General features: G+C 54.1%; 1 protein-coding gene across 1 annotated transcript; it reads right to left on the minus strand.

Moving 5' to 3' along the window:
• LOC111943541 (DNA polymerase delta catalytic subunit-like) lies at positions 1 to 21,917 on the minus strand (the record flags this gene model as incomplete). Its single annotated transcript, XM_086874689.1, has 15 exons — positions 1 to 605; positions 2,663 to 2,800; positions 4,042 to 4,116; positions 5,521 to 5,668; positions 7,924 to 8,037; positions 9,317 to 9,433; positions 11,000 to 11,088; positions 13,455 to 13,646; positions 15,063 to 15,173; positions 16,002 to 16,142; positions 18,493 to 18,597; positions 19,925 to 20,091; positions 20,182 to 20,265; positions 20,511 to 20,594; positions 21,788 to 21,917. Coding segments are annotated over 15 exons (1,911 nt in total), but the record flags the coding sequence as incomplete, so codon positions are not given.
• Between the last annotated feature and the right edge of the window lie 1,799 nt (positions 21,918 to 23,716).

Here is a 23,716-nt window from a genome sequence, read left to right on the forward strand (position 1 = left end):
CACCATTTTTCACCGTTTTTCCCCGTTTTCCCCCGTTTTCTCCCCTCTTCCCACCAGTCCAGCAGGATCCAGCACAGCCAGGCCGTCATTCGGGGTAACACCCTCTCATTTTGGGGCCATTTCCCCATTTTTATCCATTTTCCTCATTTTCTCAGCCATTTTTTACCCGATTTTCACCATTTTTTCACCGTTTTTTCACCGTTTTTCACCATTTTTCACCGTTTCCCCCCGTTTTTCCCCGTTTTCTCCCCATTTCCCACCTGTGCAGCAGGATCCAGCACAGCCAGGCCGTCACCAGGTTGGCAGCCAGGGTAAAACCCTCTCATTTTGGGGCCATTTCCCCATTTTTCCCCATTTTCCCCATTTTTCAGCCATTTTTTCACCGTTTTTCACCATTTTTTCACCGTTTTTCCCCGTTTTCTCCCCATTTCCCACCTGTGCAGCAGGATCCTGCGCAGACACGCCGTCACCAGGTTGGCAGCCAGGGGACAGTTGTCCCTCCTGACGGCCTCCAGCCCCTTGCAGTCCAGCCGGGGCTCGGCGCCGCCGGCGAAGCAGAGCCCGGCGTAGCGCTTCTTGCTGATCAGCAGGTAGGGCAGGTACACCTGGCCAGGTGTGACAGCGTCACCCCCCGCCCTCAATCCCATTCCGCCTTTGCCCTGCTTCTTTCGACTTTTTATTCCCAATTTTTACCCTTTTTTTACATTTTTTTCCCCATTTTTTAGCCATTTTTTCACGTTTTTTAAAGGGTTTTTTTTCCCCATTTTATCCCTATTTTTTAGCAATTTTTTCCTAATTTTTCCCCATTTTTGCCCCCAATTTTTCAGCTTTTTATTCCCATTTTTTCACCATTTTTCCCATTTTTTCCCTCTTTTTTAGCAATTTTTTCCTAATTTTTCCCCATTTTTGCCCCCATTTTTTCAGCTTTTTATTCCCAATTTTTAGCCATTTTTCCCTATTTTTTAGCAATTTTTTCTTAAATTTTTTCTCATTTTTTCCCCATTTTTCCCACTTTTTTTAGTCCTTTTTTCCCATTTTTTAAGATGTTTGCCCTATTTTTTAGCAATTTTTTCCTAATTTTTCCCCATTTTTGCCCCCATTTTTTTCAGCTTTTTATTCCCATTTTTTAGCCATTTTTTCCCTATTTTTCCCCTATTTTTTAGCAGTTTTTTCTTAAATTTTTCTCCATTTTTCCCCATTTTTCCCACTTTTTTTAGTTTTTCCCATTTTTTTAAGATTTTTGCCCTATTTTTTAGCAATTTTTTCCTAATTATTCCCTATTTTTGCCCCCATTTTTTCAGCTTTTTATTCCCATTTTTTAGCCATTTTTCCCATTTTTTCCCTCTTTTTTAGCAATTTTTTCTTAAATTTTTCTCCATTTTTCCCCATTTTTCATACTTTTTTTAGTTTTTCCCATTTTTTTAAGATTTTTGCCCTATTTTTTAGCAATTTTTTCCTAATTTTTCCCCATTTTTGCCCCCATTTTTTCAGCTTTTTATTCCCATTTTTTAGCCATTTTTTCCCTATTTTTTCCCTATTTTTTTAGCAATTTTTTCTTAATTTTTTTCGCAATTTTTCCCCATTTTTCCCACTTTTTTTAGTCCTTTTTTCCCATTTTTTTAAGATTTTTGCCCTATTTTTTAGCAATTTTTTCCTAATTTTTCCCCATTTTTGCCCCCAACTTTTTCAGCTTTTTATTCCCATTTTTTAGCCATTTTTCCCTATTTTTTAGCAATTTTTTCTTAATTTTTTTCTCAATTTTCCCCCATTTTTCCCACTTTTTTTAGTTTTTCCCATTTTTTTAAGATTTTTGCCCTATTTTTTAGCAATTTTTCCCCGCTTTCTCTTAATTTTTTCCCCATTTTCCCCCATTTCTCCTATTTTTTAGCAAGCTTTTCCTATTTTTTAGCCATTTTTAGCTTTTTTACCCATTTTTCCCCTATTTTTTAGCCATTTTTTCCCAAATTTTTCCATTTTTTAGCCTTTTTCCTATTTTTCCCTCTATTTTTTAACCATTTATTAGCATTTTTTCCCCAATTTCTCTCAATTTTTTTGTCATTTTTCCCACTTTTTAACCTTTTTCTCTTATTTTTCTCCCATTTTTCCCGTATTTTTTAGCCATTTTTTCCCAAATTTTTTTCCCTTTTTTTTAACAAGCTTTTCCTATTTTTTCCTCTTTTTTAAGTCATTTTTTCCCATTTTTTTCCTCTTTTTTTCCCATTTTCCCCCATTTTTTAGCTTATTTTTTTCCCATTTTTTTCCCCATTTTCCACCCATTTTTGACCTTTTTTTGTCTCTATTTCCCCCCAAAAAACCCCAAATTCCCCCCCCCAAAAATTTTGGTTCCCCCCAAATTTTGGGCCCCTCCCCCCACCCCTATTTTGGCTCCTCCCCCCAATTTTTGACCCCACCCCCAATTTTGGGCCCCTCCCCCCAATTTTGGCTCCCCCCACCCCAATTTTGGGACCCCTCCCCCCCAAATTTTGGCCCCTCCCCCCAAATTTTGGGCCCCTCTTCCCCAAATTTTGGCCCCTCCCCCCAATTTTGGCCCCTCCCCACCCCAATTTCGGCCCCTCCCCCCCATATTTTGGCCCCTCCCCCCCATATTTTGGCCCCTCCCCCCCCCCGTTTTTGGCCCCTCCCCCCCCTGTTTTGGCCCCACCTTCTCGAACTCCAGCCGGATGGGGGAGGGGAAGTGGCCGGACACCCAGGTGGCCACTTCGCGTCCCAGCGCGGCCGCCTCGGCCACCGAGGCCACGCCCAGGCGGCACATCACCGAGTCTGTGTCCCCGTACACCACCTGGGGACCCCAAAATCCCATTAAAACACCCCAAAACTCCCCCCAGGTGACATCACCGAGTCCGTGTCCCCGTACACCACCTGGGGACCCCAAAAAACCCCAAAAACCACCCCAAAAACCTCACTGAAATACCCCAAAATCTCATTGAAATACCCCAAAATCTCATTAAAATACCCCAAATCTCATTAAAATACCCCAAAACCTCATTGAAATACCCCAAAACTCCCCCCAGGTGACGTCACCGCATCCGTGTCCCCGTGCAACACCTGGGGACCCCAAATTCGGCATCAGGACCCCAAAAAACCCCAAAAACCACCCCAAAAACCCCAAAAACCTCACTGAAATACCCCAAAATCTCATTAAAATACCCCAAAACTGCACTGAAATACCCCAAAATCTCATTGAAGTACCCCAAAAATCCCCCCAGGTACAGCCCAGGTGACATCACTGAGTCCGTGTCGCCGTACACCACCTGGGGACCCCAAATTCAGGATTGGGGACCCCAAATTCGGCATCAGGACCCCAAAAAACCCCAAAAACCACCCCAAAAACCCCAAAAACCTCACTGAAATACCCCAAAATCTCATTAAAATACCCCAAAATCTCATTAAAATACCCCAAAATCTCATTAAAATACCCAAAATCTCATTGAAATACCCCAAAACTCCCCCCAGGTGACATCACCGAGTCCGTGTCCCCGTGCAACACCTGGGGACCCCAAAAATCACCCCAAAAACCTCATGGAAATACCCCAAAACTTCATTAAAATACCCAAAAATCCCATTAAAATACCCCAAACCTCATTAAAATACCCCAAATTCGGGATTGGGGACCCCAAAAACCCCAAAACTGCCCCAAAATCCCCATTAAAACTTCCCTGAGTGTCCCCAGGTGTCCCCAGGTGTGTTCCAGGTGTCCCCAGGTGTCCCCCAGGTGTCCCCAGGTGTCCCCAGGTGTCCCCAGGTGTGTCCCAGGTGTCCCCAGGTGTGTCCCAGGTGTCCCCAGGTGTCCCCAGGTGTCCCCAGGTGTGTCCCAGGTGTCCCCAGGTGTCCCCAGGTGTGTCCCAGGTGTCTCCAGGTGTATCCCAGGTGTCCCCAGGTGTGTCCCAGGTGTATTTCAGATGTCCCCAGGTGTCCCCAGGTGTCCCCAGGTGTGTCCCAGGTGTGTCCCAGGTGTCCCCAGGTGTCCCCAGGTGTCCCCAGGTGTCCCCAGGTGTCCCCAGGTGTATCCAGGTGTGTCACCTGCACATCCGGGTATTTGCTCTCCACCAGCTGCTTCGTTCTCTCGATCATCTGGCGCCCGAAGCCGGTCACGCTCTGCGGGGACACAGGTGAGCTCAGGTGTGCACAGGTGAGCTCAGGTGTGCACAGGTGAGCTCAGGTGTGCACAGGTGTGGTTCAGGTGAGCTCAGGTGTGCACAGGTGTGGTTCAGGTGAGCCCAGGTGTGGTTCAGGTGAGCCCAGGTGTGGTTCAGGTGTGGTTCAGGTGTGGTTCAGGTGTGCACAGGTGAGCTCAGGTGTGCACAGGTGAGGTTCAGGTGTGTACAGGTGAGTTCAGGTGAGCTCAGGTGAGCTCAGGTGTGCACAGGTGAGCTCAGGTGTGCACAGGTGAGCTCAGGTGTGTACAGGTGAGTTCAGGTGAGCCCAGGTGTGGTTCAGGTGAGCCCAGGTGTGGTTCAGGTGTGGTTCAGGTGTGGTTCAGGTGTGCACAGGTGAGCTCAGGTGTACACAGGTGTGGTTCAGGTGTGCACATGTGTGCACAGGTGAGGTTCAGGTGCATTTCACCTGTCCCCAGGTGTCCCCAGGTGTCCCCAGGTGTCCCCAGGTGTGTCCCAGGTGTCCCCAGGTGTGTCCCAGGTGTCCCCAGGTGTGTCAGTGTCTATCCCAGGTGTGTCTCACCTGTCCCCAGGTGTCCCCAGGTGTGTCTCACCTGTCCCCAGGTGTCCCCAGGTGTCCCAGGTGTGTCCCCAGGTGTCCCCAGGTGTGTCTCACCTGTCCCCAGGTGTGTTACCTGGGATATCTCCAGGCAGGGCAGTTTTCCCGCCTGTCCCCAGGTGTGTCCCTGTCCCCAGGTGTGTCCCCAGGTGTGTCCCCAGGTGTCCCCAGGTGTCCCCAGGTGTGTTACCTGGGATATCTCCAGGCAGGGCAGTTTTCCCGCCTGTCCCCAGGTGTCTCACCTGTCCCCAGGTGTCCCCAGGTGTCCCCAGGTGTGTCCCCAGGTGTCCCCAGGTGTGTCCCCAGGTGTCCCCAGGTGTCCCCAGGTGTGTTTACCTGGGATATCTCCAGGCAGGGCAGTTTTCCCGCCTGTCCCCAGGTGTGTCTCACCTGTCCCCAGGTGTCCCCAGGTGTGTCTCACCTGTCCCCAGGTGTATTTACCTGCGATATCTCCAGGCAGGGCAGTTTTCCCGCCTGCGCTCCGGTGTGTCCCAGGTGTGTCCCCAGGTGTCCCCAGGTGTGTCAGTGTCTATCCCAGGTGTGTCTCACCTGTCCCCAGGTGTGTCTCACCTGTCCCCAGGTGTGTTTACCTGCGATATCTCCAGGCAGGGCAGTTTTCCCGCCTGCGCTCTGGTGTGTCCCTGTCCCCAGGTGTGTCCCCAGGTGTCCCCAGGTGTGTCCCAGGTGTCCCCAGGTGTGTCAGTGTCTATCCCAGGTGTGTCTCACCTGTCCCCAGGTGTCCCCAGGTGTGTCTCACCTGTCCCCAGGTGTCCCCAGGTGTGTTACCTGCGATATCTCCAGGCAGGGCAGTTTTCCCGCCTGCGCTCCGGTGAATCCGTAGACGGAATTTGCGCTGACCTTGAGCGCGAGCTGCCGCCCGTCCAGCACCTGCCGCCGCTCGGGGTCCTGCTCCTGCGCCAGCGCCGCCTTCACCCTGCGGGGACGGCAGGTGAGCGCACCTGGGAACACCTGGGCACACCTGGGCACAGCTGGGAACAGCTGGGAACAGCTGGGATCCAAAATTCCCAAAATTCCCACAAAAATCCCCAAAATCCCCGCAAAAATCCGCACAGAAATCCCCAAAATCCTAACAAAAATCCCAGCTCGGGTCCTGCTCCTGCGCCAGCGCCGCCTTCACCCTGCGGGGACGGCAGGTGAGCTCACCTGGCCACACCTGGGCACACCTGGGCACAGCTGGGAACAGCTGGGAACAGCTGGGATCCAAAATTCCCAAAATTCCCACAAAAATCCCCAAAATCCCCGCAAAAATCCGCACAGAAATCCCCAAAATCCTAACAAAAATCCCAGCTCGGGTCCTGCTCCTGCGCCAGCGCCGCCTTCACCCTGCGGGGACGGCAGGTGAGTGCACCTGGGCACACCTGGGCACACCTGGGCACACCTGGGAACAGCTGGGAACAGCTGGGAACAGCTGGGATCCAAAATTCCCACAAAAATCCCAAAATCCCCGCAAAAACCCCAGCTCGGGGTCCTGCTCCTGCGCCAGCGCCGCCTTCACCCTGCGGGGACGGCAGGTGAGCGCACCTGGACACACCTGGGAACAGCTGGGAACAGCGGGGATCCAAAATTCCCACAAAAATCCCAAAATTCCAGCAAAAATCCGTACAGAAATCCCCAAAATCCCCAAAATCCTAACAAAAACCCCAGCTCGGGTCCTGCGCCAGCGCCGCCTTCACCCTGCGGGGACGGCAGGTGAGCTCACCTGGGCACACCTGGGCACAGCTGGGCACACCTGGGATCCAAAATTCCCGCAAAAATCCCCAAAATCCCCGCAAAAACCCCAGCTCGGGTCCTGCTCCTGCGCCAGCGCCGCCTTCACCCTGCGGGGACGGCAGGTGAGCGCACCTGGGAACAGCTGGGCACAGCTGGGAACACCTGGGAACAGCTGGGATCCAAAATTCCCACAAAAATCCCCAAAATCCCCGCAAAAATCCGCACAGAAATCCCCAAAATCCTAACAAAAATCCCAGCTCGGGTCCTGCTCCTGCGCCAGCGCCGCCTTCACCCTGCGGGGATGGCAGGTGAGCGCACCTGGGCACACCTGGGAACAGCTGGGAACAGCTGGGCACAGCTGGGATCCAAAATTCCCAAAATTCCCACAAAAATCCCCAAAATCCCCGCAAAAATCCCAGCTCAGGGTCCTGCTCCTGCGCCAGCGCCGCCTTCACCCTGCGGGGACGGCAGGTGAGCTCACCTGGGCACACCTGGGCACACCTGGGCACAGGTGGGAACAGCTGGGAACAGCTGGGATCCAAAATCCCCGCAAAAATCCCAAAAATCTGCATGGAAATCCCAGAAATTCACTCAAATCCCCCAGCTCGGGTCCTGCTCCTGCGCCAGCGCCGCCTTCACCCTGCGGGGACGGCAGGTGAGCTCACCTGGGAACAGCTGGGGACACCTGGGAACAGCTGGGAACAGCTGGGATCCAAAATTCCCACAAAAATCCCAAAATCCCCGCAAAAATCCCAGCTCGGGTCCTGCTCCTGCGCCAGCGCCGCCTTCACCCTGCGGGGACGGCAGGTGAGTGCACCTGGGCACACCTGGGCACACCTGGGCACACCTGGGATCCAAAATTCCCGCAAAAATCCCAAAATTCCAGCAAAAATCCGTACAGAAATCCCCAAAATCCCCAAAATCCTAACAGAAACCCCAGCTCGGGGTCCTGCTCCTGCTCCTGCACCGCCTTCACCCTGCGGGGACGGCAGGTGAGCGCACCTGGGCACACCTGGGCACACCTGGGAACAGCTGGGAACAGTTGGGAACAGCTGGGATCCAAAATTCCCACAAAAATCCCAAAATCCCCGCAAAAATCCCAAAATTCCCACAAAAATCCGCACAGAAAACCCCAAAATCCCTAAAAATTCACTCAAATCCCCCAGCTCAGTTCCTGCTCTGATCCCTGATCCTGATCCTGATCCCATCAATCCCGATATTCCTGATATTCCCAGAATTCCCGATGTTATTCCCGGAATTCCCGGTGTTATTCCCATAAATCCCACAATTCCCAGAATTCCCGGTGTTATTCCCGGTGTTATTCCCACCTGCTCCTGGCGGCCAGCAGCCCCCGCAGCACCCGGGGCAGGACCCCGCTCCCGATCCCATAAATCCCATAAATCCCACAATTCCCGGAATTCCCACAATTCCCGATGTTATTCCCGGTGTTATTCCCACCTGCTCCTGGCGGCCAGCAGCCCCCGCAGCACCCGGGGCAGGACCCCGCTCCGCACCCTCGGAGTCACGAAGAGCTGCCCCGTGGGCGTCCGGATGAAATCCTCGGGGCCCAGCCTGCGCCACGCACCAGGACCGACCAGTAAAAACCAGTTCGGACCAGTAAAAACCAGTACGGACCAGTAAAAACCAGTTCAGACCAGTAAAAACCAGTTCGGACCAGTAAAAACCAGTACAGACCGGTACGGACCAGTAAAAATCAGTACGGACCAGTAACAACCAGTTCAGACCAGTAAAAACCAGTACAGACCGGTACGGACCAGTAAAAACCAGTACGGACCAGTAAAAACCAGTTCAGACTGGTACGGACCAGTAAAAACCAGTTCAGACCAGTATAGACCAATATAGACCAGTATAAACCAGTGCAAACCAGCCCAAACCAGTTCCCCCAGTTCCCATTCCCAGTGCTCCCAGTAGCTCCCAGTGCCCCCAGTGCCCATTCCCTGTAGCTCCCAGTGCTCCCAGTGCTCCCAGTTCCCATTCCCAGTAGCTCCCAGTGCCCCCAGTGCTCCCAGTGCCCCCAGTGCCCATTCCCAGAGCCCCCAGTAGCTCCCAGTGCCCCCAGTTCCCATTCCCAGTGCCCCCAGTTCCCATTCCCAGTTCCCATTCCCAGTAGCTCCCAGTAGCTCCCAGTGCCCCCAGTTCCCATTCCCAGTGCCCCCAGTTCCCGTTCCCAGTAGCTCCCAGTAGCTCCCAGTGCTCCCAGTTCCCATTCCCAGTAGCTCCCAGTAGCTCCCAGTGCCCCCAGTTCCCGTTCCCAGTGCCCCCAGTTCCCATTCCCAGTGCTCCCAGTGCCCCCAGTGCCCATTCCCTGTAGCTCCCAGTGCCCCCAGTTCCCATTCCCAGTGCTCCCAGTTCCCATTCCCAGTGCTCCCAGTAGCTCCCAGTGCTCCCAGTTCCCATTCCCAGTGCTCCCAGTAGCTCCCAGTGCTCCCAGTTCCCATTCCCAGTGCTCCCAGTGCCCCCAGTGCCCCCAGTTCCCATTCCCAGTGCTCCCAGTTCCCATTCCCAGTGCCCCCAGTGCCCCCAGTTCCCATTCCCAGTGCTCCCAGTAGCTCCCAGTGCCCCCAGTTCCCATTCCCAGTGACCCCAGTGCCCCCAGTTCCCGTTCCCAGTAGCTCCCAGTGCCCCCAGTGCTCCCAGTGCCCCCAGTGCCCATTCCCAGTGCCCCCAGTTCCCGTTCCCAGTGCTCCCAGTAGCTCCCAGTGCCCCCAGTTCCCGTTCCCAGTAGTTCCCAGTGCCCCCAGTTCCCGTTCCCAGTGCTCCCAGTGCTCCCAGTTCCCATTCCCAGTGCTCCCAGTAGCTCCCAGTGCCCCCAGTAGCCCCCAGTGCCCACCCGAGGCGCTGGGCGGCGCCGGGGCCCAGCAGGGTGCTGTAGCAGAGGTTGTGGGCGATCATGATGGACGGGTACAGCGAGGAGAAATCCAGCGTGGCGATGGGAGCGTCGTAGTACCTGAGCAAGCAATTCCGGAACGTTCCGGAACCTTCCGGGGAACCCGCGGCGTGGGGGATGGGCAAGGGGATGGGGGGGGTTGGGGGTTTTTTGGGGGATCTTTTGGGATTTTTTTGGAATTTTTTTAAATTTTTTTGGGATTTTTGGGGGATTTTTTGGGGGATTTTTTTGGAATTTTTTTGGAATTTTTGGGGGATTTTTTGGGATTTTTGGGGGATTTTTTTGGATTTCTTGGGGATTTTTTGGGATTTTTTTGGGGATTTTTTTGGAATTTTTTTGGATTTTTTGGGGATTTTTTGGGATTTTTTTGGGATTTTTTGGGATTTTTTTTGGATTTTTTTTGATTTTTGGGGGATTTTTTGGGATTTTTTGGGGGATTTTTTTGGATTTTTTTTTGATTTTTTGGGGATTTTTTGGGATTTTTGGGGGATTTTTTTGGGATTTTTTTGGATTTTTTGGGATTTTTTGGGATTTTTTTGGATTTTTTGGGGATTTTTTGGGATGTTTTGGGGATTTTTTTGGGATTTTTTTGGGATTTTTTTGGAATTTTTTGGGATTTTTTGGGATTTTTTTTGGATTTTTTGGGGATTTTTTTGGATTTTTGGGGGATTTTTTGGGGATTTTTTGGGATTTTTTGGGGGATTTTTTTGGGATTTTTTGGGAATTTTTTTGGCATTTTTGGGGATTTTTTTGGGATTTTTTGGGATTTTTTTTGGATTTTTTGGGGATTTTTTTGGATTTTTGGGGGATTTTTTGGGGATTTTTTGGGATTTTTTGGGGGATTTTTTTGGGACTTTTTGGGAATTTTTTGGGCATTTTTGGGGATTTTTTTGGGATTTTTTGGGATTTTTTTTGGGATTTTTGAGGGGTTTTTTTGGGGGGATTTTTGGGGGATTTTTTTGGTTTTTTTCAGAGATTTTTTGGGGTTTTTCTCAAGGATTTTTTGGGGGTTTTTTGGATTTTTTGGGATTTTTTGGGGATTTTTTGGGGATTTTTTGGGATTTTTGAGGGGTTTTGTCAGGGATTTTTTTGGGATTTTTTTGGTTTTTTTCAGAGATTTTTTGGGGTTTTTTTTCAAGGATTTTTTGGGGGTTTTTTGGATTTTTTTTGGATTTTATGGGGTTTTTTAAGGGATTTTTTGGGGTTTTTTTGGTGTTTTTTTCAGGGATTTTTGGAATTTTGTTGGGGGATTTTTGGGGGTTTTTTCAGGGATTTTTGGAATTTTGTTGGGAGATTTTTGGGGGTTTTTTGGGGATTTTTTTCTGGGATTTTTTTGGATTTTTGGGGGATTTTTGGGGGTTTTTTTCAGGGATTTTTTTGGATTTCTTCAGGGGTTTTTTAAGGTTTTTTCAGGGTTTTTTCGAGATTTTTTTCAAGGATTTTTTGGGGTTTTTTTCAGGGTTTTTTTAGGTTTTTTTCCAGAATTTTTGGGGTCTTTTTGGGTTTTTTTCAGGGATTTTTGGAGGATTTTTTCAGGGATTTTTTTTTATTTTTTCCAGGTCTGTTCAGGGAGTTTTTCAGGGAAATTTGGGGAATTTTGGGGCTTTTTTTGTGCCCCCCACTCACCCCTTGATGGGCTCGATCACCGTGGCCCCCTCAAAATCCTCTCCCCCCTCCGACTTCACCACCGGCAGCAAAAAATCCTCCTGCATGGCCTGGCAGGGACAAAATTCACCCCAAAATGTCACAAATTCACCCCAAAAAAGCCAACCTCAAAACCCCAGAAAAATCCCATTTAAAAAAAAAAACCCCAAAATTCCCCCCAAAATTACCTCAACATCCTCTCCCAAAATCCCTAAAAAACTCCTTCCCAAAATTCCACCCCACAACAGCCCCAGGTGTCCCTAAGGTCCCCTCACCTGCAGCTCTGTCACCTCCAGACATTTTCTCCCCTCACGCCGGCCGCCATCTTGTCCCCTCACGTTTTCCCGCTCTTTTTCTCCCCTCACGTTTTCCCGCTCTTTTTCTCCCCTCACGTTTTCCCGCCCTTTTCTCCCCTCATAATTGCCACCATTCTGTCCCCTCAAGTTTTCCACCTTTCTCCCTTCACATTTCCCACCATTTTCCCCTCGTGTTTCTTGCTCTTTTCCCCTCAGGTTCCCTGCTCTTTTTCCCCTCACATTTTCTACCCTTTTCCCCTCAAAACTGCTGCCATTTCCCCCTCGCATTTCCCACCATTTTGTCCACTCACGAGTGCCGCCATTGTCTCCCCTCACATTTCCCACCCTTTTCCCCTCACATTTCTCTCCTTTTCCCCCTCACATTTCCCTCCTTTTTCTCCCCTCACATTTCCCTCCCTTTTCCCCTCAGATTTTCCTCCCTTTTCTCCTCTAACATTTCCCACCATCTTATCCCCTCATGTTTCCCTCCCCGTGTCCCCTCACAAGCGCTGCCGTTTCTCCCTCATTTCCCTTTCTCTCCCTCTCCCTTTTCCCCTCACATTTCCTCCATTCTCTCCCTTCTCCCTCACAATTCCCACCCTTTCCCCCTCACATTTCTCTCCCTTTTCCCCTCACTTTCTCTCCCTTTCCCCTCACATTTCCACCATTTTCCTCTCATATTTCTCTCCCTTTTCCCCTCACATTTCTCTCCCTTTTCCCCTCACATTTCCCTCCCTTTTCCCCTCACATTTCTCTCCCTTTTCCCCTCACATTTCTCTCCCTTTTCCCCTCACATTTCTCTCCCTTTTCCCCTCACATTTCCCTCCCTTTTCCCCTCACATTTCTCTCCCTTTTCCCCTCACATTTCTCTCCCTTTTCCCCTCACATTTCCCTCCCTTTTCCCCTCACATTTCTCTCCCTTTTCCCCTCACATTTCTCTCCCTTTTCCCCTCACATTTCTCTCCCTTTTCCCCTCACATTTCCCTCCCTTTTCCCCTCACATTTCTCTCCCTTTTCCCCTCACATTTCTCTCCCTTTCCCCCTCACATTTCTCTCCTTTTCCCCTTCACATTTCCCTCCCTTTTCCCCTCACATTTCCCACCGTTTTCCCCTCACATTTCCACCGTTTTCCCCTCACATTTCTCTCCCTTTCCCCCTCACATTTCCACCGTTTTCTCCTCACATTTCTCTCCCTTTTCCCCTCACATTTCTCTCCCTTTTCCCTTCACATTTCCCACCCTTTTCCCTTCACATTTCCCACCCTTTTCCCCTCACATTTCTCTCCCTTTCCCCCTTACATTTCTCTCCCTTTTCCACTCACATTTCTCTCCCTTTCCCCCTCACATTTCCCACCCTTTCCCCCTCACATTTCCACCGTTTTCTCCTCACATTTCTTTCCCTTTCCCCCTCACATTTCTCTCCCTTTCCCCCTCACATTTCCCACCCTTTCCCCCTCACATTTCTCTCCCTTTTCCCCTCACATTTCCCACCCTTTTCCCCTCACATTTCTCTCCCTTTCCCCCTCACATTTCCACCGTTTTCCCCTCACATTTCTCCCTTTCCCCCTCACATTTCCACCGTTTTCCCCTCACATTTCTCTCCCTTTTCCCCTCACATTTCTCTCCCTTTTCCCCTCACATTTCCCACCCTTTTCCCCTCACATTTCTCTCACTTTCCCCCTCACATTTCTCTCCCTTTCCCCCTCACATTTCCCTCTCTTTTCCCCTCACATTTCCCTCCCTTCTCCCCTCACTTTTCCCTCCTTTTTCCCCTCACATTTCCCTCCTTTAAGCGCCACCATTTTGTCACAAGTGCCATCATTTTGTCCCCTCAGGTTTCCCGCTCTTTTCTTCCCTCATGTTTCCCACTCTTTTCTCCCCTCACGTTTCCCACCCTTTTCTCCCCTCATGATTGCCACCATTTTCTCCCCACATTTTCCACCCCTTTTATCCCCTCACGCCGGCCGCCATCTTGTCCCCTCACGTTTTCCCGCCCTTTTCTCCCCTCACGTTTTCCCGCCCTTTTCTCCCCTCACGAGCGCCGCCATTTTGTCCCCTCACATTTTCCACCATTTTGTCCCATTTCCCACTGTTTCATCCCCTCGTGTTTCCCTCCCCGTGTCCCCTCCGGCCGGGCCTCACCTGCCGCAGGAGCTGCGCCACCACCTTGACCTGCTGTCCCCGTGTGAGCAGGTAACTGAGGGGCACGGCCGTCACCCGCGCCATCTCCACCAGCGTCACCAGCGTCATCAGGCGCTCGAGCAGCCGCAGCGGCAGCACCGCGTCCTTCAGGCAGTACAGGGCCAGGCGGCGCCGCGTCTGCGCGTCCCCGTTCTGAGGGGACACGGGGACACCGGGGTGAGGGGACGGGGGGACACCTGGGGACACCGGGGTGAGGGGACAGGGGGACACCTGGGGACACCGGGGTGAGGGGACAGGGGGACACCTGGGGACATCAGGGTGAGGGGACAGGAGGACACCTGGGGACACCGGGGTGAGGGGACAGGGGGACACCTGGGGACATCAGGGTGAGGGGACAGGGGGACATTGGGGGGTGAGGGGACAGGGGGACACCTGGGGACATCAGGGTGAGGGGACAGGGGGACACCTGGGTGAGGGGATGTGGGGACACCTGGGGACACCTGGGGACACCTGGAATACCTGGGGACATGGACCCACCTTGGGGACATGGGGACACCTGGGGAAAGCTTTAGGGACACGGTGACACTCCCAGGTGACGTTTTGGGCCATTTTGGGGCCATTTTGGTTCCCACCTGTGACTGCAGCTGACCCAGGTGTCCCCAGGTGTCCCCCAGGTGACACAGGTGACCCAGGTGACACAGACTCACCTGCAGCTCGGTGATGATGCCGTGGGGGACACAGGTGACCCCAGGTGACCCCAGGTGACCCCAGGTGACCCAGGTGACCCAGGTGACCCAGGTGACACAGGTGACACAGGTGACCCCAGGTGACCCCAGGTGACCCAGGTGACCCCAGGTGACCCAGGTGACCCCAGGTGACCCCAGGTGACCCCAGGTGACCCAGGTGACCCAGGTGACCCAGGTGACCCCCAGGTGACCACAGGTGACCCAGGTGACACAGACTCACCTGCAGCTCGGTGATGATGCCGTGGGGGACACAGGTGACCCCCAGGTGACCCCAGGTGACCCCCAGGTGTCCCCAGGTGTCCCCAGGTGACCCCAGGTGACCCAGGTGACACTCACCTGCAGCTCGGTGATGATGCCGTGGGGGACACAGGTGACCCCCAGGTGACCCCAGGTGACCCAGGTGACACAGACTCACCTGCAGCTCGGTGATGATGCCGTGGGGGACACAGGTGACCCCCAGGTGACCCAGGTGTCCCCAGGTGACCCAGGTGACACAGGCTCATCTGCAGCTTGGTGATGATGCCGTGGGGGACACAGGTGACCCCAGGTGACCCAGGTGACACAGACTCACCTGCAGCTCGGTGATGATGCCGTGGGGGACACAGGTGACCCCAGGTGACACAGGTGACACAGGTGACACAGGTGACCCCAGGTGACCCCAGGTGACACAGGTGACACTCACCTGCAGCTCGGTGATGATGCCGTGGGGGACACAGGTGACCCCCAGGTGACCCAGGTGTCCCCAGGTGACCCCAGGTGACACAGACTCACCTGCAGCTCGGTGATGATGCCGTGGGGGACACAGGTGACCCCAGGTGACACAGGTGACCCAGGTGACCCAGGTGACACAGGTGACACTCACCTGCAGCTCGGTGATGATGCCGTGGGGGACGTCCTCCTTCTGCTCGTGCAGGAAGTGAGCGCTGACGGCGTTCAGGGAGTACGAGCGCAGTTTGTGTTCCCTCAGCAGCACCTGCGGGACCCAAAACTCCCCAAATTTACCCCAAAATTATCCCAAATCCATCCCAAAATTATCCCAAATTTATCCCAAATCCATCCCAAAATTATCCCCAAATTTATCCCAAATTTATCCCAAAATTATCCCCAAATTTATCCCAAATCCATCCCAAATTTATCCCAAATTTATCCCAAATTATCCCAAATCCATCCCAAATTTATCCCAAAACATCCCAAATTGTCCCAAATTTAACCCAAATTTATCCCAAAATTATCCCAAATTTATCCCAAATCCATCCCAAATTTATCCCAAATTTATCTCAAATTTATCCCAAATTATCCCAAATTTATCCCAAAATTATCCCAAAATTATCCCAAAACTCCCCAAATTTACCTGGGGACACCTGGGAGGGGTTTGGGGTGACCTGGGGGGATTTTTGGGTTGCCCAAGTGAGATTTGGTTGTCCAGGTGTCCCCAGGTGTCCCCAGGTGTCCCCAGGTGTCCCCTCACCTGCAGCATGTCCAGGGTCACCCTCCCAGGTGTGTCCCCATGTCCCCAGGTGTGTCCCAGGTGTATCTCAGGTGTCCCCAGCTGTCCCAGGTGTGTCCCCATGTCCCCAGGTGTCCCCAGCTGTCCCCAGGTGTCCCCAGGTGTGTCCCCTCACCTGCAGCATGTCCAGGGTCACTCTCCCAGGTGTGTCCCCATGTCCCCAGGTGTGTCCCCAGGTGTCCCCAGCTGTCCCCTCACCTGCAGCATGTCCAGGGTCACCCTCCCAGGTGTGTCCCCAGCTGTCCCCAGGTGTCCCCAGCTGTATCTCAGGTGTCCCCAGGTGTGTCCCCTCACCTGCAGCATGTCCAGGGTCACCCTCCCAGGTGTGTTCACCACCTTCCCCTCCCTGCGGCCGAGCTGCCGGGACTGGAACGCCGAATCCTTCACCTGCGACGGGACCCCCCGGACACGGCCCAGGTACGGGAACGACGGCACCTGAGCGGGGAGGGGACAGGGGACACCGGGGAGGGGACAGGTGACACCGGGGAGGGGACAGGTGAGAGACAGGTGAGACCGGGGAGGGGACAGGTGAGACCGGGGAGGGGACAGGTGAGAGACAGGTGAGACCGGGGAGGGGACAGGTGAGACCGGGGAGGGGACAGGTGAGAGACAGGTGAGACCAGGGAGGGGACAGGTGAGACCCGGGGAGACCGGGGAGGGGGCAGGTGAGACCGGGGAGGGGACAGGGGAGACCAGGGGAGGGGACAGGTGAGACCAGGGGAGGACAGGTGAGACCAGGGAGGGGACAGGTGAGACCGGGCTGGGGACAGGTGAGACCCGGGGAGACCGGGGAGGGGACAGGGGAGACCGGGGAGGGGACAGGGGAGACCAGGGGAGACCGGGGGAACTCAGGGGAGGGGTCTGGGGACACCTGGGGGGACTCAGGTGAGTTCAGGTGAGCTCAGGTGAGCCCAGGGGAGCTCAGGTGAGCCCAGGGAAGCTCAGGTGAGATCAAGGGGGATCAGGTGAGCCCAGGGGTGGGGTCTGGGGATACCTGGGGGGCTCAGGTGAGCCCCGGTGAGCTCAGGTGAGTTCAGGTGAGCTCAGGTGAGATCAGGGATGGGGTCTGGGGACACCTGGGGGGCTCCAGGTGAGCTCAGGGGGTTCCAGGTGAGCTCAGGTGATCCCATGGGGGGGTCAGGTGAGACCAGGGAGGGGACAGGTGAGACCAGGTGAGACCAGGGGAACTCAGGGGAGGGGTCTGGGGACACCTGGGGGGTTCCAGGTGAGCTCAGGGGGGGCCAGGTGAGCTCAGGTGAGCCCAGGGGAGCTCAGGGGGGATCAGGTGAGACCAGGTGAGCTCAGGTGAGCCCAGGGGAGCTCAGGGGGGATCAGGTGAGACCAGGTGAGCTCAGGTGAGCCCAGGGGAGCTCAGGGGGGATCAGGTGAGACCAGGTGAGCTCAGGTGAGACCAGGGGAGCTCAGGAGAGATCAGGGGAGGGGTCTGGGGACACCTGGGGGGCTCCAGGTGAGCTCAGGTGAGCTCAGGTGAGCTCAGGTGAGCTCAGGGGGGGCCAGGTGAGGACAGGGAAGGGGTCAGGGGAGGGGTCTGGGGACACCTGGGGGGTTCCAAGTGGGCTCAGGGGAGCTCAGGTGCGTCCCAGGTGTCCCCAGGTGTGTCCCAGGTGTCCCCAGGTGTGTCCCAGGTGCCCCAGGTGTGTCTCAGGTGTCCCCAGGTGTCCCCAGGTGTCTCAGGTGTCTCAGGTGTCTCACCTGCAGCACCTGGGCTCTCTGGATCAGGTAGGGCAGGTGGGAGTTGTGGATTTTGGGGGGGATTTGGGGATTTTGGGGGTTCCCAGATGTGTCCCAGGTGTCTCAGGTGTCCCCAGGTGTCCCCAGGTGTCCCCAGGTGTCCCAGGTGTCCCCAGGTGTCCCCAGGTGTCCCCAGGTGTCTCAGGTGTCTCACCTGCAGCACCTGGGCTCTCTGTATCAGGATTTTGGGGGGGATTTGGGGTTTTTGGGGGTTCCCAGGTGTCCCCAGGTGTCCCCAGGTGTCCCCAGGTGTCTCAGGTGTCTCACCTGCAGCACCTGGGCTCTCTGGATCAGGATTTTGGGGGGGATTTGGGGTTTTTGGGGTTTTTGGGGGTTCCCAGGTGTCCCCAGGTGTCTCAGGTGTCCCCAGGTGTCCCCAGGTGTCCCCAGGTGTCCCCAGGTGTCCCCAGGTGTCTCAGGTGTCCCCAGGTGTCCCCAGGTGTCCCCAGGTGTCTCAGGTGTCTCACCTGCAGCACCTGGGCTCTCTGGATCAGGTAGGGCAGGTCGAAGTTGTGGATTTTGGGGGGGATTTGGGGTTTTTGGGGGTTCCCAGGTGTGTCCCAGGTGTCTCAGGTGTCCCCAGGTGTCCCCAGGTGCCCCCAGGTGTCCCAGGTGTCCCCAGGTGTGTCCCAGGTGTCCCCAGGTGTCCCCAGGTGTGTCTCACCTGCAGCACCTGGGCTCTCTGGATCAGGTAGGGCAGGTCGAAGTTGTGGATTTTGGGGGGGATTTGGGGTTTTTGGGGATTTTGGGGGTTCCCAGGTGTCCCCAGGTGTCCCCAGGTGTCTCAGGTGTCCCCAGGTGTCTCAGGTGTCCCCAGGTGTCCCCAGGTGCCCCCAGGTGTCTCAGGTGTGTCTCAGGTGTCTCACCTGCAGCACCTGGGCTCTCTGGATCAGGTAGGGCAGGTGGGAGTTGTGGATTTTGGGGGGGATTTGGGGTTTTTGGGGTTTTTGGGGGTTCCCAGGTGTGTCCCCAGGTGTCCCCAGGTGTCTCAGGTGTCCCCAGGTGTCCCCAGGTGTCCCCAGGGGTGTCTCACCTGCAGCACCTGGGCTCTCTGGATCAGGTAGGGCAGGTCGAAGTTGTGGATGTTGTACCCGGTCACCACGTCGGGATCCACGATCCGAACAAACTCCGCCCACGACTGCGGGGGGAGGAGCCAAACTCACCTGGGCCCCGCCCAGAAACTCCCAGAAATCCCCCCAAAAATCCCCCCAAAAATCCCCCCAAAAATCCCCAAAAATCCCCCCAAAAATCCCCAAAAATCCCCCCAAAAATCCCTCCCAAAAATCCCAAAAATCCCCCCAAAAATCCCCAAAATCTCCTCAAAAAATCCCAAAATCCCCCCAAAAATCCCCCAAAAATCCCCAAAATCTCCTCAAAAAATCCCAAAAATCCCCCCAAAAATCCCCCCAAAAATCCCCAAAATCCCCCAAAAAATCTCCCCAAAAATCCCCCAAAAAATCTCAAAAAAATCCCCAAAAATCCCCCAAAAAATCCCCCAAAAATCCCCAAAAATCCCCAAAAATCCCAAAAAAATCCCAAAAAATCCCAAAAAAATCCCCAAAAAATCCCAAAAAATCCCCAAAAATCCCAGAAAATTCCGGAATTTCCCAAAATCCCGATTTTTCACCCCAAAGCCTCACCTGGAGCAGCTCCCTCTCGCAGGAGAAGCTCCTGACGGTGCCTCAAAACCACCCCCAAAATCCCCTCAAAATACCCCCCAAAATATCCCAAAAAAATCCAAAAAAAATCCCAAAAAAGTCCCCAAAAATCCCCAAAAAATCTCCCCAAAAATCCCCAAAAATCCCAAAAAAATCCCAAAAAATCCCCCAAAAAATCCCCAAAAAATCCCCAAAAATCCCAAAAAAATTCCCAAAAAATCCCAAAAAAATCCCCAAAAATCCCAAAAAAAATCCCAAAAAATCCCCGAAAATTCCGGAATTTCCCAAAATCCCGATTTTTCACCCCAAAGCCTCACCTGGAGCAGCTCCCTCTCGCAGGGGAAGCTCCTGACGGTGCCTCAAAACCACCCCCAAAATCCCCTCAAAACCCCCCAAAATATCCCAAAAAAATCCCAAAAAATCCCAAAAAAATCCCAAAAAATCCAAAAAAAATCCCAAAAAAATCCCCAAAAATCCCCAAAAATCCCAGAAAATTCCGGAATTTCCCAAAATCCCGATTTTTCACCCCAAAGCCTCACCTGGAGCAGCTCCCTCTCGCAGGGGAAGCTCCTGACGGTGCCTCAAAACCACCCCCAAAATCCCCTCAAAATACCCCAAAAAATCCCCAAAAAATCCTCAAAAAAAACCCCCCAAAAATCCCAAAAAATCCCAAAAAAATCCCCAAAAATCCCCAAAAAATCCCCAAAAAATCCCCCAAAAATCCCAAAAAAATCCCAAAAAATCCCCAAAAATCCCAGAAAATTCCGGAATTTCCCAAAATCCCGTTTTTTCACCCCAAAGCCTCACCTGGAGCAGCTCCCTCTCGCAGGAGAAGCTCCTGACGGTGGCTCCTCGCAGCGGGGCGCACTCCTGAAGGGTGAAGACCACCCTGAGGAACGGCTCCCGCGCGCCCTGCCGCAGCGCCACGGCCGCGATGGCGATCACCGGGTCCTGCTGCGCCTCGGGGAACACCCCTGGGACCCCAAAAACGGCAAAATTCACCCCAAAATCGAGTTCAGGACCCTCAAAAACCCCAAAAACCGCCCTAAAAACCCCCAAATCACCCCAAACCAGCCCAAAATGTCCCGGCCGCAGCGCCACGGCCGCGATGGCGATCACCGGGTCCTGCTGCGCCTCGGGGAACACCCCTGGAACCCCAAAAACACCAAAATTCACCCCAAAATTGGCTTCAGGAACCCCAAAAACCCCAAAAACCGCCCTAAAAACCCCCAAATCAGCCCAAAATGTCCCGGCCGCAGCGCCACGGCCGCGATGGCGATCACCGGGTCCTGCTGCGCCTCGGGGAACACCCCTGGGACCCCAAAAACACCAAAATTCACCCCAAAATCGGCTTCAGGAACCCCAAAAACCGCCCTAAAAACCCCCAAATCACCCCAAACCAGCCCAAAATGTCCCGGCCGCAGCGCCACGGCCGCGATGGCGATCACCGGGTCCTGCTGCGCCTCGGGGAACACCCCTGGGACCCCAAAAACACCAAAATTCACCCCAAAATCGGCTTCAGGAACCCCAAAAACCCCAAAATTCACCCTAAAATCCACTTCAGGAACCCCAAAAACACCGAAATTCACTTCAGGAGCCCAAAAACCCCTTCCCAGTCCATCCCAGTTAATCCCAGTGCTCCCAGTTCCCGTTCCCAGTCCCTCCCAGTCCCTTCCAGTCCCTCCCAGTCCATCCCAGTTTATCCCAGTCCATCCCAGTCCATCCCAGTTTATCCCAGTTTATCCCAGTCCATCCCAGTCCATCCCAGTCACCTTTCCTCCCCGCGCACTCGATGTCCAGGCTCAGCACCCGCAGGGGGGGCAGCCCCAGTGACCCCAGTGACCCCAGTGACCCCAGTTCCCATTCCCAGTTAATCCCAGTCCATCCCAGTCCATCCCAGTCACCTTTCCTCCCCGCGCACTCGATGTCCAGGCTCAGCACCCGCAGGGGGGGCAGCCCCAGTGACCCCAGTTCCCATTCCCAGTTAATCCCAGTCCATCCCAGTCCATCCCAGTCCATCCCAGTTTATCCCAGTGACCCCAGTTCCCATTCCCAGTCCATCCCAGTATATCCCAGTGACCCCCAAACCCTCTCCCAGTCAATCCCAGTCCATCCCAGTTAATCCCAGTGACCCCAGTTCCCATTCCCAGTGACCCCAGTGACCCCAGTTCCCATTCCCAGTCCATCCCAGTATATCCCAGTGACCCCCAAACTCTCTCCCAGTCCATCCCAGTCCATCCCAGTCCCTCCCAGTCCATCCCAGTCCATCCCAGTATATCCCAGTGACCCCAGTTCCCATTCCCAGTTTATCCCAGTTTATCCCAGTGTTCCCAGTCACCTTTCCTGCCCGCGCACTCGATGTCCAGGCTCAGCACCCGCAGGGGGGGCAGCCCCAGTGACCCCAGTGACCCCAGTTCCCGTTCCCAGTGACCCCAGTTCCCATTCCCAGTCCATCCCAGTCCATCCCAGTCACCTTTCCTGCCCGCGCACTCGATGTCCAGGCTCAGCACCCGCAGGGGGGGCAGCCCCAGTGACCCCAGTGACCCCAGTTCCCGTTCCCAGTGACCCCAGTGACCCCAGCTCCCATTCCCAGTGACCCCAGTGACCCCAGTTCCCGTTCCCAGTGACCCCAGTTCCCATTCCCAGTCCATCCCAGTCCATCCCAGTCACCTTTCCTGCCGGCGCACTCGATGTCCAGGCTCAGCACCCGCAGGGGGGGCAGCCCCAGCCAGGGCCCCTCGGGGGGGTGACCCCGCAGCCCCCCCCAGGCGGCGTCGGCCTCCAGCTGGCACAGGGTGGCCTTGGGGGGGTTTGGGGGGACCCCAGGGGGGTTTGGGGGGTCCCAGAGGGGCTTTGGGGGGTCCTGGGGGGGCTTTGGGGGGTCCCAAAGGGGCTTTGGGGGGTCCCCAGGGGGGTTTGGGGGGTCCTGGGGGGGGTTTGGGGTGTCCCCAGGGGGGTTTGGGGGGTCCTGGGGGGCGTTTGGGGCGTCCCAAAGGGGGTTTGGGGTGGCCTTGGGGGGGTTTGGGGTGGCCTTGGGGGGCTTCGGGGGGTCCCAAAGGGGCTTCGGGGGGTCCCAGAGGGGCTTTGGGGGGTCCCCTGGGGGGTTTGGGGGGTCCTGGGGGGGGTTTGGGGAGTCCTGGGGGGGATTCGAGGGGGTCGTGGAGGGGATTTTGGGGGGATTTTGGGAATTTTGGGGGGCGTTTGAGGGGTCATGGGAGAGATTTGAGGGGTCCTGGGTGGGGTTTGGGGGGTCCTGGGGGGGATTTGAAGAATTTTGGGGGGGACTCGGGGGGTCCTGAGGGGATTTTGGGGGGCTTTGAGAGGATTCTGAGGAATTTTGGGGTGATTTTGGGGCATTTTGGGTGGAATTTGGGGCATTTTGGGTGGATTCTGGGGTGTTTTGGGGTGATTTTGAGGGGTTTTGGGGTGATTTTGGGGTATTTTGGGGTGATTTTGGCGCGTTTTGGGTGGAATTTGGGGTGTTTTGGGTGGAATTTGGGGTGTTTTGGGTGGAATTTGGGGCGTTTTGGGTGGAATTTGGGGTGTTTTGGGGGTCCCCCCGCCAGCGGAAGCTCCCCGGGGGCAGCTCCACCCAGGAGCAGCCGACGAGCCCCGAGTCAGCCATGAACCTGCGGGGAAATCGGGGAAAGTTCCGGAAAGTTCCGGAAAGTTCCGGAAAATTCCGGGAAATTCCGGGAAATTCCAGGAAATTCCCAAAAATCTGGGGAGATTCCCGAAAATTCCCGAAAATTTGGGGGCTTTGGGGGAAATTTGGGGGGTTTGGAAAAGTCTGGGGTGGGAAAATTCGAATTTTGGGGGAAAAATTTGGGGGGGTCTGGGAGGGGTTTGGGGCAGGAAGAGGAAAAAATGGGAATTTTGGGGATTTTGGGGAATTTTGGGGAAATTTTGGGGGGATTTGGGGAATTTTGGGGGAATTTGGGGGATTTTGGGGGAATTTGAGGAATTTTGGGGGAATTTGAGGAATTTTGGGGGGAATTGGGGAGAATTTGGGGTGAATTTGGGAAATTTGGGGGGAATTTGGGGTGAAATTCTGGGGGTTTGGGGGTGAATTTTGAAGGAATTTTTTGGGGTGAATTCCAGGGATTTTGGGGTGAATTTTGGGGAATTTTTGGGGGTGAATTTGGGGGAATTTTTTGGGGTGATTTCTGGGGATTTTGGGGTGAATTCCAGGGGAGTTTCTGTGCTGCTTTTTGGGGTGAATTCCCGGGATTTTGGGGATGTTTTTGGGGTGAATTCCGGGTGTTTTTTGGGGACAATCCCGGGTGTTTTGGGGTGATGTTTTTGGGGTGAATTCCCGGGATTTTGGGGATAATTTTGGGGTGAATTCCCAGTGTTTTTTGGGGATGTTTCTGGGGTGAATTCCAGGTGTTTTTTGGGGACAATCCCAGGTGTTTTGTGGATGTTTTTGGGGATAATCCCCATGTATTTTGTGGATGTTTTTGGGGTGAATCCCCTGTGTTTTTTGGGGACAATCCCGGGTGTTTTGGGGATGTTTTTGGGCTGAATTCCCTGGATTTTGGGGATGTTTTTGGGGTGAATTCCGGGTGTTTTTTGGGGCCAATCCCGGGCGTTTTGGGG

The sequence above is a fragment of the Cyanistes caeruleus genome, unplaced genomic scaffold (assembly GCF_971803275.1).
Source record: "Cyanistes caeruleus unplaced genomic scaffold, bCyaCae1.hap1.1 HAP1_SCAFFOLD_455, whole genome shotgun sequence".
In the NCBI taxonomy this organism is placed as follows: Eukaryota; Metazoa; Chordata; class Aves; order Passeriformes; family Paridae; genus Cyanistes; species Cyanistes caeruleus.